This window comes from Microtus pennsylvanicus, chromosome 11, assembly GCF_037038515.1.
Source record: "Microtus pennsylvanicus isolate mMicPen1 chromosome 11, mMicPen1.hap1, whole genome shotgun sequence".
NCBI lineage: Eukaryota > Metazoa > Chordata > Mammalia > Rodentia > Cricetidae > Microtus > Microtus pennsylvanicus.
The window spans coordinates 42769308-42784929 of record NC_134589.1 but is presented as its reverse complement, the minus strand read 5'-3'; the positions used below and the strand labels follow the sequence as shown (position 1 = coordinate 42784929).

The window sequence follows — 15622 nt, the reverse complement described above, 5'->3', positions numbered from 1 at the left end:
GTTTAAAAAAACAATCAAATAAAGGCTGGTGGTGCAGGGCTCAGCAGTTAAGAGAACCTACTGCTGTCCTTGAAGAGGACTTGAGTTCAATTATCAGTAGCTCATAACTGCCTATAACCCCAGCTTCAGAAGGGGCCATCAGCAGGCCCCAACACGTACATACTCTCACACACACAATTAAAAATAAATATTTTTTTAAAAGGTTGGTGCGTTTAATGTCTAGTAGAAGAGAAAGGGAGGGGAAAAGAAAGTAGGGAGAGGGAGAAACTCTTATTTTCACTGTTATTATTATGTTGGGGGCGGGGGCATTGCGCACGCTCCATGGCAGGCCTTTGGATGCCAGAAGACAACTTGTGAGTTCGGGGTACTGACGCAGGCCTTCAGAATCACACAGTAAATACTTTTACCCACTGAGCTATCTCACTGGTCCCAAAAGAGGAAATCTAAAATCCTGTTTCACTACCATAGCTTCTAACTGCCCAAACAGGAAGGCTTTTCTCTGCTACTGAACATGTACAATTCTCATCAATCAGTCAGTAAAAGGAGGGTAAGAACAACTGGATATTTATCATCTGGTCTCAATTGCTCAGCAGTTAAGAGTACTTGTTGCAGCCAGGTAGTAGTGGTTGTGGTTGTGGTTGTGAGGCACAGGTAGGTGGATCTCTGTGAGTTCAAGACCAGCCTGGTCTACAGTGTGAGTTCCAGGACAGCCCAGGGCTACACAGAGAAACCCTGTCTGGAAAAACAAAAAGAGCACTTGTTGCACTTACAGAGGACCCAGGTTTAGTTCCCTGCACCCATCACAACCATGTTTAATTCCAATTACAGGGAATCTGCCCCACTTCTTGCTTCTCCAGACCAGGCACACACACACACATACATACATACGTACGTACATACATGAAAGCAAATATTCATAATTTATTACAACTTGTTTTAAAATCTGATCTCAAAGTTGGATAAGGTGACATTTATCTTACACACACACACACACACTCCAGACAGTGTCTTATGTACTCACGTACCTCATGCTGGTCTCCAACCTCCAACTATATATATATTTGAGGATAAGCCTCCTGTGTGCATGCTAGGCAAGGACTCGACCAACTGAGCTTCATCCTAGGCCTTCACTCTTCCTTTATACCTTTGAAACAGTTACCTTTAAACATTTCCATAGTTACCTGCCCTGAAGAAAATCATTGTGTGGTCACTAGCAGCTTTTACTTGCCCACAAATAATGTCACTGTGCTTTTCAAATATTAATGCCATTTTATAAGACTTTTAGGAAACAGGATTTTTATAAACAAGGAAACCAAGGTTCAGAAACTTTTAATAACTTTAGTAGAGTCACAGGATTGTTGATAGCAAAGTCAGAATGAGACTGTATCTTGTCTTCTGGCAAGCTTAGTTTAGTATTCTATTATGTAATTAGCATCAACGAATAAACTTCTCCCAAAGAAAACAGTATCTGTACACAATAAACATCAAGTTTTCTGGCTTATTAAACTACAAACACAAACTTAGGGTCTAAAAAATGTTAGTAACGATAAAGTATGGCTGATACTTAGAACATTAAAAATCTGGGGCTGGAGAGATGGCTCAGTGGTTACAAGACCTCCCTGACTGCTCTTCCAGAGGACCTGGGTTCAACTCCCAGCACCCCCCCCCCAAAAAATCCCTGAATCTCGCTCTCTCTGCCTCTCTCTGCCTCTCTCTGCCTCTCTCTCTCCTCTCTCTCCTCTCTCTCTCTCTCTCTCTCTCTCTCTCTCTCTCTCTCTCTCTCTCTCTCTCACACACACACACACACACACACACACACACACACAATTTGAGGGAGAAACCAGATACAATCATTCTCTCGAAAGCCATCAATGATCTCTTAATAACTGCAATGGCCTTTTCTCCATGCTAATTTTCCTGGACTTTTAATGTGAACCAACTCTCACCCCTATTTAACAGCCTCTTACCACACAGGGCTGTCACCCTGGGGAATGCATTTCCTATCTGACTGAACTTTAGTCTGGCCTCCAGCAACTTCTTCTACCACAGCAGAACATCCCCCAAGGCTCAGACAGTCCTTAGCAACTCTACCGTTTAATTTAAACGTTCAAAGAATTAAATCTAATCCATCATTCTCTTACTTAAAAACTTTCAAGAGCTGCCATTTACAGGGTTTCAGTCTTTTTTCCTTTCTCACTGCCCCCACAAGAAATTCATTTTATAAACTGGAGAGGGAGGGGATGCTTCAATTGGTAAAGTATTTGCCATGCAAGCACAAGAACCCGAGTTTAGATCCCCAGAACTCATTTTAATCAGGGTGGTAGCATGGACCTGTAATCCCAACGCTGTGGAAGCAGAAGCAGGCTCTTGGGGCTTGCTCTTCAGTAAGAGACCCTGTCTCAAAAAAGATACAAGACACCCAGTATCAACATCTGGCAAGCGCGTGCGAGAGCACAACACACAGCAGCAGCAGTAGCAGCAGCAGGAGCACAAAAATAAAAATTTTTTAAAGTTCCTCTAATCACTTCCCTTGTGTGATTTTAATACTATAGATGCCTTGTATGTATATATGGTACTTTCTTCATGAAAAGATGAAGATTCTTGCCCTATCACCCTTGCCACATCAATAACCTCCACTTCAGCATGACAGTCCAACCTTTTTGGCTCTAGCTTGCATCTCCTACCACCCAATGTGCAACAGCGGTTTCTTGCATCTGGGCCCATTCACCTACTATCGTAAAAACACAACACAAATTTACATAAAGAAACTGCCTATTTGCCAATAAGCAGGCTTTCTTGCATGAATAGCTTACCTTCCACAAGAAGCCCTTCTCTAAGCTCTCAATAACATTCAGGGGCCGGCCACCTAGCTTGCTGCATTCATGGCACTAAATTATAACTATCCATTTACAACTTGCTCTCCCTTGCACAGTGACTAGGACACACACAATACACTAGTATTATCAGAAGTGAAAATACTGCATTGTTAGCATTGTTGTTTCAGTTTTGTTTTGTTGAATTTTGGTTTTGTTTTTTTTTTAGATAAGGAATCCTTCTGAGCCCAGGGTAGCCTGGAACTCAGCACTGGTCCAGACTGGCCTTGAATTTACAGCATTTCTTCTGCCTCAGCTGGGGTTACAGACAAGAGGCTGAGACATTATGCTCATCTTCCTAACTAGTTTCAGTTTTTACTAAGGTTTTATGAACTATCTAAGAGTAAGAACACATTTTTCAAATTACTTAGCTACTATAAACTCCTTCAAGATAAGATCAGGACCTTTAGAAGACAAGCTAATTCCCTGTAGCTCAGAACACAACACAAACAGAAATGACAGAAGCAGCTTCAAAGAGGCTTCCAAAATCAGCCGCAGAACTAAATATCCTTACTTACTGTCTCCTAATAGTGCCAGTTCATAGCAAACAACAACAAAAATATGGACTAGTGAGTTCCAAGTACCAAAAACTTTCACTGTCTGACAGTAGATTTAGCTAAACTATCAAAATACAGAAGCGAACCTAGGTGTAGGAAGACATCACTACTACCCTTGTCAGACATGGCTGCATACACTACTCCCGCTCACACCATTACAAGGAACTGCTGAAGTTCACTCTCAGAACAGTTGTTCCTTAGAAGTCATCTTTCCTGAGTTTCAGAGTGCTAGAATTCTGCTGCTATTTCTTGCCCATGCGCCTCTGAACTCCCAATGAAATCTATCGTGACTTCTCACATACTCGTTGAGTACACTGTCACTGATGCCTCAGGCACTCTCTCCGTTATCCCCAGCAACAACAGGATCACAGTGACAAGCTCTTTTGGTTAGGAAATCATTGTTGATGTGCATTAGATGGCCCAGTTAACAAATAATTCACGGAAGTAGTATGGAAGCACAGGGAATCGTAACTAAAACTCAAACAATCTGCCAAGCAGCTTCATTCCACTAACTGGTTAGGAGACAAATGGAAGAAATTGCTTTAACCTTGACAATTTCCATCAAACAAAGTAAATCAGCATATTAAGGCAACATACCCTATATGAACTTGATCCTTGAAATGCTAGTACATCAATAAACCTGATTTTGGTTTTTCAAGATAGGGTTTCTCTGCACAGCCTTGGCTATACTGGAACTCACTCTGTAGATCAGGCTGGTCTTGAACACACAGAGATCTACCTGCCCCTGCCTCCTGGGAATAAAGGCATGAGCCACCACCACCCAGCTATAAGCCTGATTTAAAAAAAAAAAAAAAGGTTTAAAACAATAAGACAGCCACCACTCGATTATACCACGAAGTCAATAAAAACTTGGACAATTTCAAGTTATAAAGGAAAACACTCCAGTAGCTAGCAGAGGTCATTTTACATCAAAGAATAACTTTGATCTTCAGATGTTATGCTTTGCAAGAAAAAAAAAACAAAATCTATATTCACACATATTAATGCATTTGACAAACATCTTCCTCTGGCACAGCAATGGAAAGGAGGGCTGTATCAGTCCCCAAGCTGGTGCCCAAGAAGACATTTAACTTAGGGATATTGTTGTTTTAGCTGATCTGAAAGGTAGTTTTTGAAACGTACTTCTTTTTCGCAAAGAAAATGAAAAGTCTTTTTGCCAGACAGTGATGGTGTTGCACACCTTAAATCCCAGCACTTGAGAGGTAGAGGCAGAAAGATCTCTGTGAGTTCGAGGTCAGCCTGGTCTATAAAGTAAGCTCCAGGGCAGCCAGGGCTACACAGAGAAACCCTGTCTTGAATAAAACCAGGAAAAAAAAAAGTTTTTCTAAGTTGATATTTAGTAGTATATCATGAAATTAATTTCCAATGATAAAACAACTTTACTCTTTGTTATACTGCAGGGGTTTTTTTTTAAACATAGTATGGACAATCTCCAAAGAGTTGAACTCTAAAATCATTTTGAATGTTACAGACTACAGGCTCTCAATCACCAAAAACAGATACAGTAATATGAGACTGTGTAACTTTTATCCTTTGACTCTTCTTTGTTTATGATCAAGAACCTGGAGTTTCTAAAACTATGTTTATTTGTAGTTGAATTAACAATATAGATTTCCACACTGCTAGTTCAGACGGATGCTCTGTTATGTCTACAAGAGCAACCATTTCCTTTTTATGGCGCAGGCTCTGCTTCTTCAAAGCTCTCTGCACAAAGCAGACTTACCCCCCCCCCCCAACCACAGTGCCTGTTAATCTCAGCTGATAGAAGAGAAACTTCTCAACACTACAGATTCTTAACCTGGAAAACAGTAGCAAAATACACTTTTAGTGTACTATTCTGAAGTAACTAAATCAAGGATTTCCCCCAAACATCCCAAAAGCATTCCCCAATTTTTCCAACATCTAATTTCTTATTTACAGAGTAAAAGGACCATAGAAAACACACTTCTAATTTTTCACAAGATGAACAAGTTGGGAATCTCTACCATGCATGAAAGTTTACACTGAATAATTTTTCATTTAATCACACACATCTCCCCACCTCACAGGAAATTTACTTTTCATCTAAACACAAGTAAATTTCCGCTAAAGCAACTTAGACAGTGATGACATCCTTCACTTGTTACTTCCCAGCATGTAAATCCACAGTCGTTTCTACAGTGGCTCAGAAGATGACTACAACACTTGCTAAACTACCCATAGTACCTGTTTTGTTGTTGTCTGATTGAGAGAGCACAAGAGTATTTTCTCCTTGGCTCTGAATTCAACCTTCTTTATCTCCTTGGCATGAGTAGAACTGAGAGGGACACTGTATGGTAGTTTAAAGTCATGCCTCCTAAAATAATTTCCAGATTGATATCACATGGAAAATCTGACAACCTAGGAAGATTCTTTCAGAACATTAACAAGAGCATTTTGTCCTTTTTTTTTTAACCAGCAATAACTACAATAGCATATACTAAGGATTTACAGTATACTAGATACATTGGTCTATAAGGATCACCTCAGGTAACTCCCTACCAATTCTAACATAAGCACTATGATCCCCATTTCACAGATGAGGGACCGAAATAGTAAATTATCAAGATCACAAAGCTTAGCGATAAGTCACTAAGTGTCACCACAGTGATGGTGAAGTTTTGAAATACAGATAAAAGTAACTTGCTAAAGGTATTAAAATAAAAACATTCAAAGCTTCCCAACTATATTTGAAGTACAAAGACAACAGACTGGATGAATCCAAGGATCTTTGATCTTTTAATTAATCAGACAAATCAAAAGCTAAAACATTAATTTTATAAAGTAGAGGCTTTTCTTGGACACACTTTTATCAAGGAAGCATGTAGCATTAATCCAATCCATATTTTATGTTGACAATGTCAAAACCACCTAGGCTTAGCAGCCCTCAAACTGTTGTGTGGTCAGCTTACTCCAATTCTTTAAACTATACACTTTATAAGACCCTAAAAAGCACTTTGTCCCAAAGTTGTCACATTGTTAAAGCATGGTATTTTTCTCTAGCAAAGGTGAACTACAGACAAAGGGATACATTTATATTATCTTTACCAAATGACAAAAATTAGTGTTTGTGTTTTGTTTCCGTATTATGAAAACATCCATATGAACACACACAAGTCCTGACATTTGATAATGCAGGTCGAGTTATAGATGATGTTTTAAGAGCCAATGAGCAACATCTATCATTGGCTACCCCTGATCACATTACCAGGTAAGCTGGAACCTTTACTCTGAGATAAAACACAGCAGACAGTTGTTAATGAAACCTTAATTGAACTGTCAAAGCACCATCTTTACCAGCAAGCTAACGGGTAACTCACTATTTTTACACAACTGTCCAAGACTGATATGTTATTCTACTAGTAAAATTCAGAAGAAACATAAATCAAGTCAGGTACACTAAATTGTTCAGTAATAAATCTGAATGGTAAAATACTGCATCATTTCTATGACTATTACTCCCTGGCTGCACTGAAGACTAGTATAAAATACTTATATCCACCTTTTGGCTATTAGCTAGTACCCCAAGGTGCATGTCCATAAAAAGAAATGGGGGCAGATATAATTCCCTGTCATAAACTATGCCAGAAAAGTATTCAAAAAATAACTGACTGTTTGAATCTAAGTGAATCTTATGGTACCCAGATAATTACATATAGAGTATCGGCTTAAATGATGTATTACTAGAAGGATATTTTTATCTTCTGTTTAATTATTTTAGGAAATAATTGTTTCAGGTGCAAAAAGAACTTTTTAAATCAAAATGAAAAAGCCTGTTTTAGTAAGGTAAACGGTGAAAACCCTTACCAATTTCAGTACACTACTGGCAGTTTACTCTGGTTTGGTTATCCAATCTCTAGTTTTAGCGATCTTAGGTCACACTGCAGTTAAATTCCAAGTAAGCAATTCAGACAGTAAGTCATCAATATGTAAATATAAAAATAGAAAAGCATTTGCATACTAAAAACACACACCTGGTACTCTTCCCTTTTTTCAAACTAAACTGTATTTCACCTAAAACAGCTAATAAAAACATCCCTGAAAGAACTAGCAAAACCTGACTGTGAAATAAAGACAGATCAAAAAGAAAAAACATTTGGATTTAAGAAGAAAAAAAAAAAACCCAAACCATTCGAGGACACAGCAAGATGGCAGCCACTGACAAACCAAGGAGAGAAGCCTCAGAAGAACCCCAACCTGCTATCACCTAGATCTTGGATTTCCAGCCTCCAGTACTGAGAGAAATAAATGCCTATTGTTTACGCCAAAACAAAGAAGTCAGTAGATCAATCAATCAACCAACAAAGAAGTCAGTAAGTCAAAAAAGCAGTAAGATGCTATAGCACCATCCTAGGTGCTAAGAGAGAAAAAAAATGACTTCTAGACCAGGGGTTCTCAACACATGAGTTGCGAACCCTTTGCAGATCAAAGGACAGTTCCACAGAGGTCGCCTGAGGCATTTACACAGCAGCAAAGCACAGTTATGAGGTAGCAACAAAACTAATTTTATGGTTGGGGTCACCACAACATGAGGAACTGTATTAAGGGTCGCAGCATTAGGAAGGTTGAGACTCACTCACTGTTCTAGACTAAACATAGTCTGGTACTTCTGCAATCCCAGCACTCAGAGATAGCGGGATCACACCAAACTCGAGGCCCAGCGCTCTATATAGTTGAGCTGTAGGCCAGTATTGATACTTTGTATCCAAAAGTTACAAAAAAAGTACCTTGGTATATAATTCTTATCCTCAAGGAACTTACACTGTATTCAGTAAGGGAAGGCAAACCCAAAACCACAGAAGATGGTGTCAGAGGTGTATGTCAAGTTCATGGTGCAAAGGCTAGCCTATGAATCTCCAGGACGGATTCCTGCTGAGCGCTCGTGCATTTTCAGATGTGAGCGACTGCTAACACCCACTAGCACATTTGCCAATGAGAAGCTGGAGCACTCCCTTTCAGCCTTCTTTATTCTTGCCACAGACCTGAAGTTAAAACTTCTACAAGTAACTTCGCCTTTTGACAGAAAGGTAGTGAGTAAATTCTAAAAACTGTTTCCCTTTTTGTATTCCTGGTTTTCAGCACTGACAGACACAACCACATCTAGAAAATCCAGATACTCAAAGTTTGTAAAATGGCAAGAGTCAAAGGAGGAACCAATTTTCTCTTGCTCTCCTCCCATCCCCCAGAGTTTGGAAAACCTCGAGGGTTAGGCAAGGAATGGAAGTTCATAGTGAAGTCCCTGGGGAGGGTGCTATGGAAGAGAAAGAGGAAAGCAGGAACAGACAGGTCCCTGAACAGGGTGACTGGAAAGGAACCATTATAGCCTACACTCTTTCCCACTAGGAATCCCACAGTCCCTGGAGAAGCAAGAAAGCAGCAATAACCTCCTTGCAGGCTAGCTGAGGAAAAACTGGACTCTGTTTTCTTCATTTTAAAAGAAGAATTAAGAATCAGCTCACTTAGGTGCCAAGACTATAAATTCTGAAATATGAAGATAGCTAGCTATTATGCAAATGATACCTAGCTGAACTTCAGCCTTAAAAACAAAGACAAAAAGAAATTATTTACAGACTAGTTTGAAGGAGTTCCTTTTTTTGTGACAAGGACTTTGCTGGACATTAAGAATCTACGTTTGCATGCACTGAAAACAGGAAATCATCTCTCTACACTGAAATTCTTAAGGCTTGGGACTGAAGAAGAAATCCTCAGTTCAGTCTGTGCTTCACCAATCTTCCTAGGAAGAGCAAATACGCAAAGAGGTTGCATCTAAGAAATCTTCAGACTTTTAAACACACCCGACTACTAGCAAAAGTTCCTACCAAAACAACTGACCAAGGACTAAAAGCACCCTAAGAGCCGGTGACACCACATCACCACAAATGTGGGCCACGGCATAGCTCCAGTCTACTAACCTCATTTGTGCTGCTCGTGTGTGATGCTATATTTAATGCATTCTTATCAGAAGGTTAAGCTACATACTTCCCAACTTCAGCTTCACGGTTTAAAATAAGCCACTCAAGTGATGATTTAAAAAAAAAAAAAAAAAAAAACTGGTTCAACAATGAAACCTACCTTTCTTCAATAGGCCGAGATCACAAAGTAAGGGATGAAAAGTCACAGTGGGCCAGAAAGTTGATGATACTAAGTATATTCTGCTGGGGACTACCATAAAGAAACCAAGTTGGGGGAGTCAGTTGTTGACGCCTTCTGTAACTGAGCGGCCAATCAAAACTACCACACATGAGAGATGACCACGGTCTTTGGAGGAGTATCTAACACACTCACTTAACACTACTTTGTAGGAGTATCTTACACTCAACTGAGGTTCTTCACAGGCACGTTTAACCAACAGTCTGCAAACGTGTGTCACTTAGGTGACAGGGCTCCACTACCACTTGTCATGACTCAAAAAACTGCAGGCCCAGAGAGCCAATACACCAGGCCTCATCACCAACGAGGGTGGCTCCTCAAGTGGAGTTGAGCAGCTTGCTCTCCTTTGGTCAAGAGGAAGTAAACCAGGAACCGTGGACTGCCCAGTGAGGACCATGTGGAGCCGTAGTTTTGATACTCACCAGACAACACCAAAGGCTCCATATCCAATAGGTCTATCCGGCTCAATGTCCAGCTGCTGTTGATGATGCGAGTGTTGATGATGGTGCGCCTTCACGGTCGCAGCTGCAGCAGCCTGGACCTGAGCGGGGGCTGCCGCAGCTGGTCCAGGAGCCTGACCCGGTGCCGGCGATGGGAAATATGGCTGTTGTTGCCCAGGGTTTAACATGGCTGCGGCTGCGGCTGCTGCTGCGGCCGCCGCAGCTGCCGAGGACGTGTGCTGTTGCACGGGGTGGACAGCAGCAGCCGAGCCCGGATGAAGGTGATGCTGAGGGTGGTGGTGGTGGTGAAGGTGAGGAGGAGGAAGGTGTGGAAGATGGTGGTGATGGTGGTGGTGGTGACCTGCTGCTGCTGCAGATGTACCGCCATTATAAGCCGCCATCATTTTTGCGTTGGCTCTTGCGCCACAAAGAGACATTCAAAACAAAAATGCCCTTTGATTGGAAAGCAAACTGGGTCAAGCTGTCATTTGGCCATTTAAAAAAAAAAATGAAGAAAACCACTCACTCCACCTCAAAAAACATAGAGCGTAACTGGCTTTATGTCTTCATCAGTCAATCCAGAGAAGTTAGAGGATCTTGGGTGTTTGATCTTTTGGGTAAGAGTGTGTGGAAGGGTGTGGGTTGACAAAATAAAAGTTAATAACATAAAATAAAGGGGGAAAAAGGAAAAGAAAAAGGAAAAAGGGCCCCTTCCCCCCAGGATTCCTGCCACAAGTGGATACTAAAACTCCATTCTTAATGGGGGGGAGGTTCCAACTTTGACTGTGGGAATAAAGGCCAAACCTCCCTAACCCCTGAACTCCACACACGAAAAGGATCTGGTAACACACCACCCTTGGAATCTTGTAAGAGGGTTGACTCATCTACCCCTTCCATTCCCACATCCTTTTCTAAACACCTCCTACCTCCTCAAAAACACAATTTAAAAAAAAATTCCAACCACTCTAATAAATCAAAAAGATGAGGGGAAATTGTCAGGGAAACCAGCTTCCAGTTTCCCCCCCCTCGAATTCTCAGGCCCTCCTACATCTCCCCCTACTCCTAGTCTGGTTGACCTGTCTGGGGAGGGGGGGGGTGCGCCAAACTTTACTGGGCAGAATGAGCCAGGGAAGGAGGCTGGAAGAAGAGAGTGAGGCGAGAAGGCGACAGCCAGGACAGAAGAGGAGAGAGAGAACCCCGGCAAAAGTGAAGGGAAGGAGGTGCAGGGAGGGAATGAAAGAGCGGTGGGCAGCACTCGGACGCCCAGACACAGGGAACCGCCCCGGGAGGAGGTAAGGGTCCCGGGGCCAAAGAATAGGAGCCCCGGGAAGCGGGCGGGGGACGGTCGGAAGCAGGCTGACTCCTGCCCCCGCCGCCGCCGGCTGCTTGTGCTGAGGAGGGTTGGGGGGGAGAGCGGGTGGGTCCCCCGCGCGACGGCCCCTGCAGGGCTCAAGGCTGCTCCGTCTCCCCCCCTCCCCCCCACCCGGCTTCCGTGCCCACGGTCGCTTTCTTCACAGCCGCCGTGGCCGCTTTCTCTTCAGCCGCCGCCTTCTCAGCCGCCAGTGCCGCCGCGGCCGGACTCACCTCCCCTAGCAAAGCCGGATAGAGCGGAGCCAGCGGCGGACACGCGCAACCAGCAGCCGAGGCCCCGCCCCCGCCTCACATTGACCGGCTCCCCTAGCCAATCCACGCCCACCTGTCCGCGACCGCCTCCAATCCCTGGCCGGAAGCTTCAGACAGGCGCACTGTCCGACCAGTGGTAACCAGGTGTGGGTCTCCTGGGGAAATCCCACCCCCGATTCGGGATGGGCAGACAGGCAGACCAATCAAAAGGCAAATCTTGACCTGATAGACAAGGATGAAAGCCAATTAAAAACCAAAGCTCTCCGTGACTTTTTTTTTTTCTTTCGCCGCTCTCCTCTTTTCTTTTTCTTCTTTTATTTTTTTGGCAAGAGCAGGAAGCTGCGTGCTAATCCCGCCTGCAAGATCTAGAAGAGAGGGGCGGAATGAAAAAAACCAATCATGAGCCAGGAACAAAGAACAGAGAAACCAATCCTTGGGTTAAAGACCAAGTGGGATGGAACTGAGTACAGATAGACATATAACTGGACAAATAAGAAAAAAAGATTGACATAGGTCCCGCCTTTCACATGTCCTATTGGGCAGGATTGTGGAGAATTTGCTGTCAGATCGGAGACGACATTTTCAGGAGGCGGGGTCGATAGAAAGGGGTGTGGTTTGGTGTGGGCGGGACTTAGGTGAAGAAGGCGGAGTCCAAATCATCACTGGTCCATTGATAGGAGCCATCTACAACTCTAAGGCATAAGCTATGGGGAAAAATAGAAGGAGCAAAAAAGCATATTGAGCTTCAGAAACTCAAGGTTCAAAGTTACTTAATAAGAAGAAACTCAGTAGATGCGTCGATTAACCTTGATTTTGACAAAAAAAAGGCTTTATTTTCCAATATGCTCTCTCAACAGACTGCAAAATTTATACAAATTAAAACCCAGAATTAAAAAAAAAACAGTTACAGTTAAAGTCCCAAGCAGTAATATTCTCCCAAAGTTTTCTGGTCAAGTAAGTTCCAGTTATTGACATTTTACTAGATCATCATTCTTTGGTATTATTTCACTTAGACTGAATTTACTCTTAAATATTTAGGCTAACAACTGTTATTCGTAGTAAAACTGTGTACCAAAAGTCCTGGTGGCTGTCTTTTACTCCTCTTTGCCTATCCACTCCTCCCTTCCTATCAAGAAAGTAGTCTTAAACATTCTGAACATCTTTCCATTCCCACTTCTCATTCACCACAGTACCACCGGAACTTAACATATTTAATGCTTCTCCCTCCCTGCGGGCAGCTCTCCTTTAAACCAATGGTTGCTGAGGACACAGTAAACTTTTCAGCTCCCATCATCTATACGAAGGTGTTGGTGCTGCCTATAAGTTTGTTCATTAAACCAAGAAAGAAGGAATGGGGTTTTTGAGAGAAATCATGATTTGTGAAAGATTCTGGGGACATTTCAGAGTTCAATGTGGTTTTGAAATGTAAATTGCTTTGGTATTTGCTATTTGTAAATAGAAGTTTGTTACTGATCTGTATTCCTGAACTATTAAACATAAATATGTAGCCAGGCATACCGGCACATGCCTTTAATTCCAGCACTTGGGAGGCAGAGGCAGATGGATCTCTGTGAGTTCAAGGCCAGCCTGGTCTACAAAGAGAGTCCCAGGATAGCAAGGGCTACATAGTGAGTCACTGTCTCAAAAAACAAGCAAACACACAAATACCAATAGGCGTAATAAGGAATAGTTTCTCTTGAAAAACAAACCATTTACAAACAAGTAAATAAATAAGGAAAAAAATTCAGTAGTCTACTTTTATCTGAGGTTTCGATTTCTATGATTTCAGTTATCCATAATCAACTGTAATTCAAAAACATTAAATAGAAGATTCAAGAAATAAACACATTTTGAAAGGCGCACCATTCTGAGCAGTGGGATGAAATCCTGACTTAGCCTTCAGGCATCAAATCGTTTCCCACATATTGTAGGGCTTATGTAGAAGCAGCACCACGAGGTGGTCTACTCGCTCATCCTAAAGCATAAGCCACTTCTCACTTCCTCTATCTCACAGGCATTGTATAACCTCAATTCATCCCAAGAAACATTGGGAGAACAGGTTTTTGAAAGTGGGGCCACGTTCACATCACTTGTGTTAGAGAACACAGAATACAACCTGAGCACCCTTTAATCTGAAAATTCAGAACTGGAAATATCCCTAATCTAAAACTTTTCAAGGGTCAGTGTGATACCACAAGTGAAAAATCCCAGGCCAGGAGGTGATGGCGCATGCCTTTAATCCCAGCACTCGGGAGGCAGAGGCAGGCGCATCTTTGTAAGTTAGAGGCCAGCCTGGTCTACAAGAGCTAGTTCCAGGACAGGCTCCAAAGCTCCAGAGAAACCCTGTCTTGAAAAAAAATCAAAAAAAAAGAAAGAAAGAAAGAAAGAAAGAAAGATCCCATCCCTGATGTCCTGTGACAGATCACTGAAATATTATTACCTTAATCCTTGAAGTTGCCTTAAGGCTATGCATTTAAGGTTTATGTAAAATATAAATGAATATTGAGTTTAGAGTTGGATTCCAGCCTTAAGATATTATTATATGTATAAAGGTATCAAAATTCTAAAACCAAAAATCCCAAATCTGAAACACTTCTGATCCCAAGAATTAAAGCTAATGGCTGTTCAACTGTTCTAGTTCATAATTTTTGTTATTTCATCTTACTGTGCCTAATTTATAAATGAAACATTATCAAAGGCATGTATGTACAGGAAAAGGGAATATCTGTAGGATTTGGTACTAGTCACGGTTTCAGGCTCTCTCTTAGGTTTCTTGGACTCCTTCCCTGTGGTTAGCGGAGAACGGTGTACACGTCTGACCATGCCTCTAGCCTTGAATAAAGTCAATACGCATAAATAGCCTGGCATGAGCTGCTTCCTGTCTACTCCAGGGGACCTCCCTCTCACTTCTACCCTCTCTGCTTGAGACAGTCTAAATTTCCTTTGCTTCCTAACACGCTTTGATGTCTCTAAGACGTCACGGTTCATTTTCAGCTTTAAAGATCTCTCCACCATGCTCCACTCCTCTGGTGCACCCTTCGGGCTTCCGGGAATTTCACGTTTTCTTTTGGAAAGCTCTTTACTGCCCCTCATCTAGACTATGACTCTATTATAGATCTCCATGGCACTGCCTCCCTCAAGCCCTGAGAACTCTATTCTAATTGCTTATTGAGTTTGGCCAGAACAGAGAGCTTGTCTGTCTCACTTAATGTCGGACACCCTGTTCATAGGACAGTGCCTGAAAAAAAGCAAAGAACTGGAGATCTGTACGAGCCGCTCGGGTCAGGGAGAGTCAGAACAAACCCAAGGGCTGTCATTTGCCAGCTCCATGTTTCTGGCAACTTAACCAGGCTTTCCCAGTTGCCTCCACTGAAATAACGTGTGTTTCATTAAGCTGACGTGAGGATGAAGTGAGGTGACGCGCTGAAAAGTGCTTAGCAAGGAAAACGTTCCATATTCACTAATTCCGGTCTCCTCTCACTCCCAAGCAATGCTTGGGACACCTTTGCACTTTTCTGGCCACACAACAGTCTCTTTTAGTCTAGTTTTTGAGAAGCTTCTTAGGCACTCAAGGTCTGTTGAGTCGGTCCAAAATCTACGGAGTTAGAATTTGAATGGGAAGGAAGAACTGGGCTCTGGTTAACCAGCCCTCCGGGTAATGTCCGGAGGTTGGAAGGTCACTGGACGAGAGGAAAGGGACTTAGTCTTCTCAAAACTGACTTTCAGCCTTTTGAAGGGACTTCACTGGAATGCCAGTAGCACATTAAGGAGCTGTGCGTCTATTTAGAACAAAAATTTCCACCTAAAGTGAGCAGACTCCAGGTGCTACCCAAATGGAGCCATTAGACTCCTGAGAGATTAGTACAGACAGCTTCTGATGGGGGATGGAAGTGGGCATCTGTAGTACCAGCAACTGAGTAAGAAGCTGAGGCAGAGGGAT

At 42.4% G+C, this 15622-nt stretch overlaps 1 protein-coding gene across 1 annotated transcript in view; it reads right to left on the bottom strand.

Annotated features, from left to right (window-relative positions):
* The window catches only part of Nlk (nemo like kinase), a 123930-nt gene extending 112244 nt beyond the window's left edge, over nt 1–11686 (bottom strand). The window contains exon 1 of the mRNA XM_075991458.1: nt 10042–11686. Coding sequence (XP_075847573.1) covers nt 10042–10496 — 455 coding nt within the window. The 5' untranslated portion in view covers nt 10497–11686. The remainder of the gene's footprint in view (nt 1–10041) is intronic.
* Nucleotides 11687–15622: the final 3936 nt, after the last annotated feature.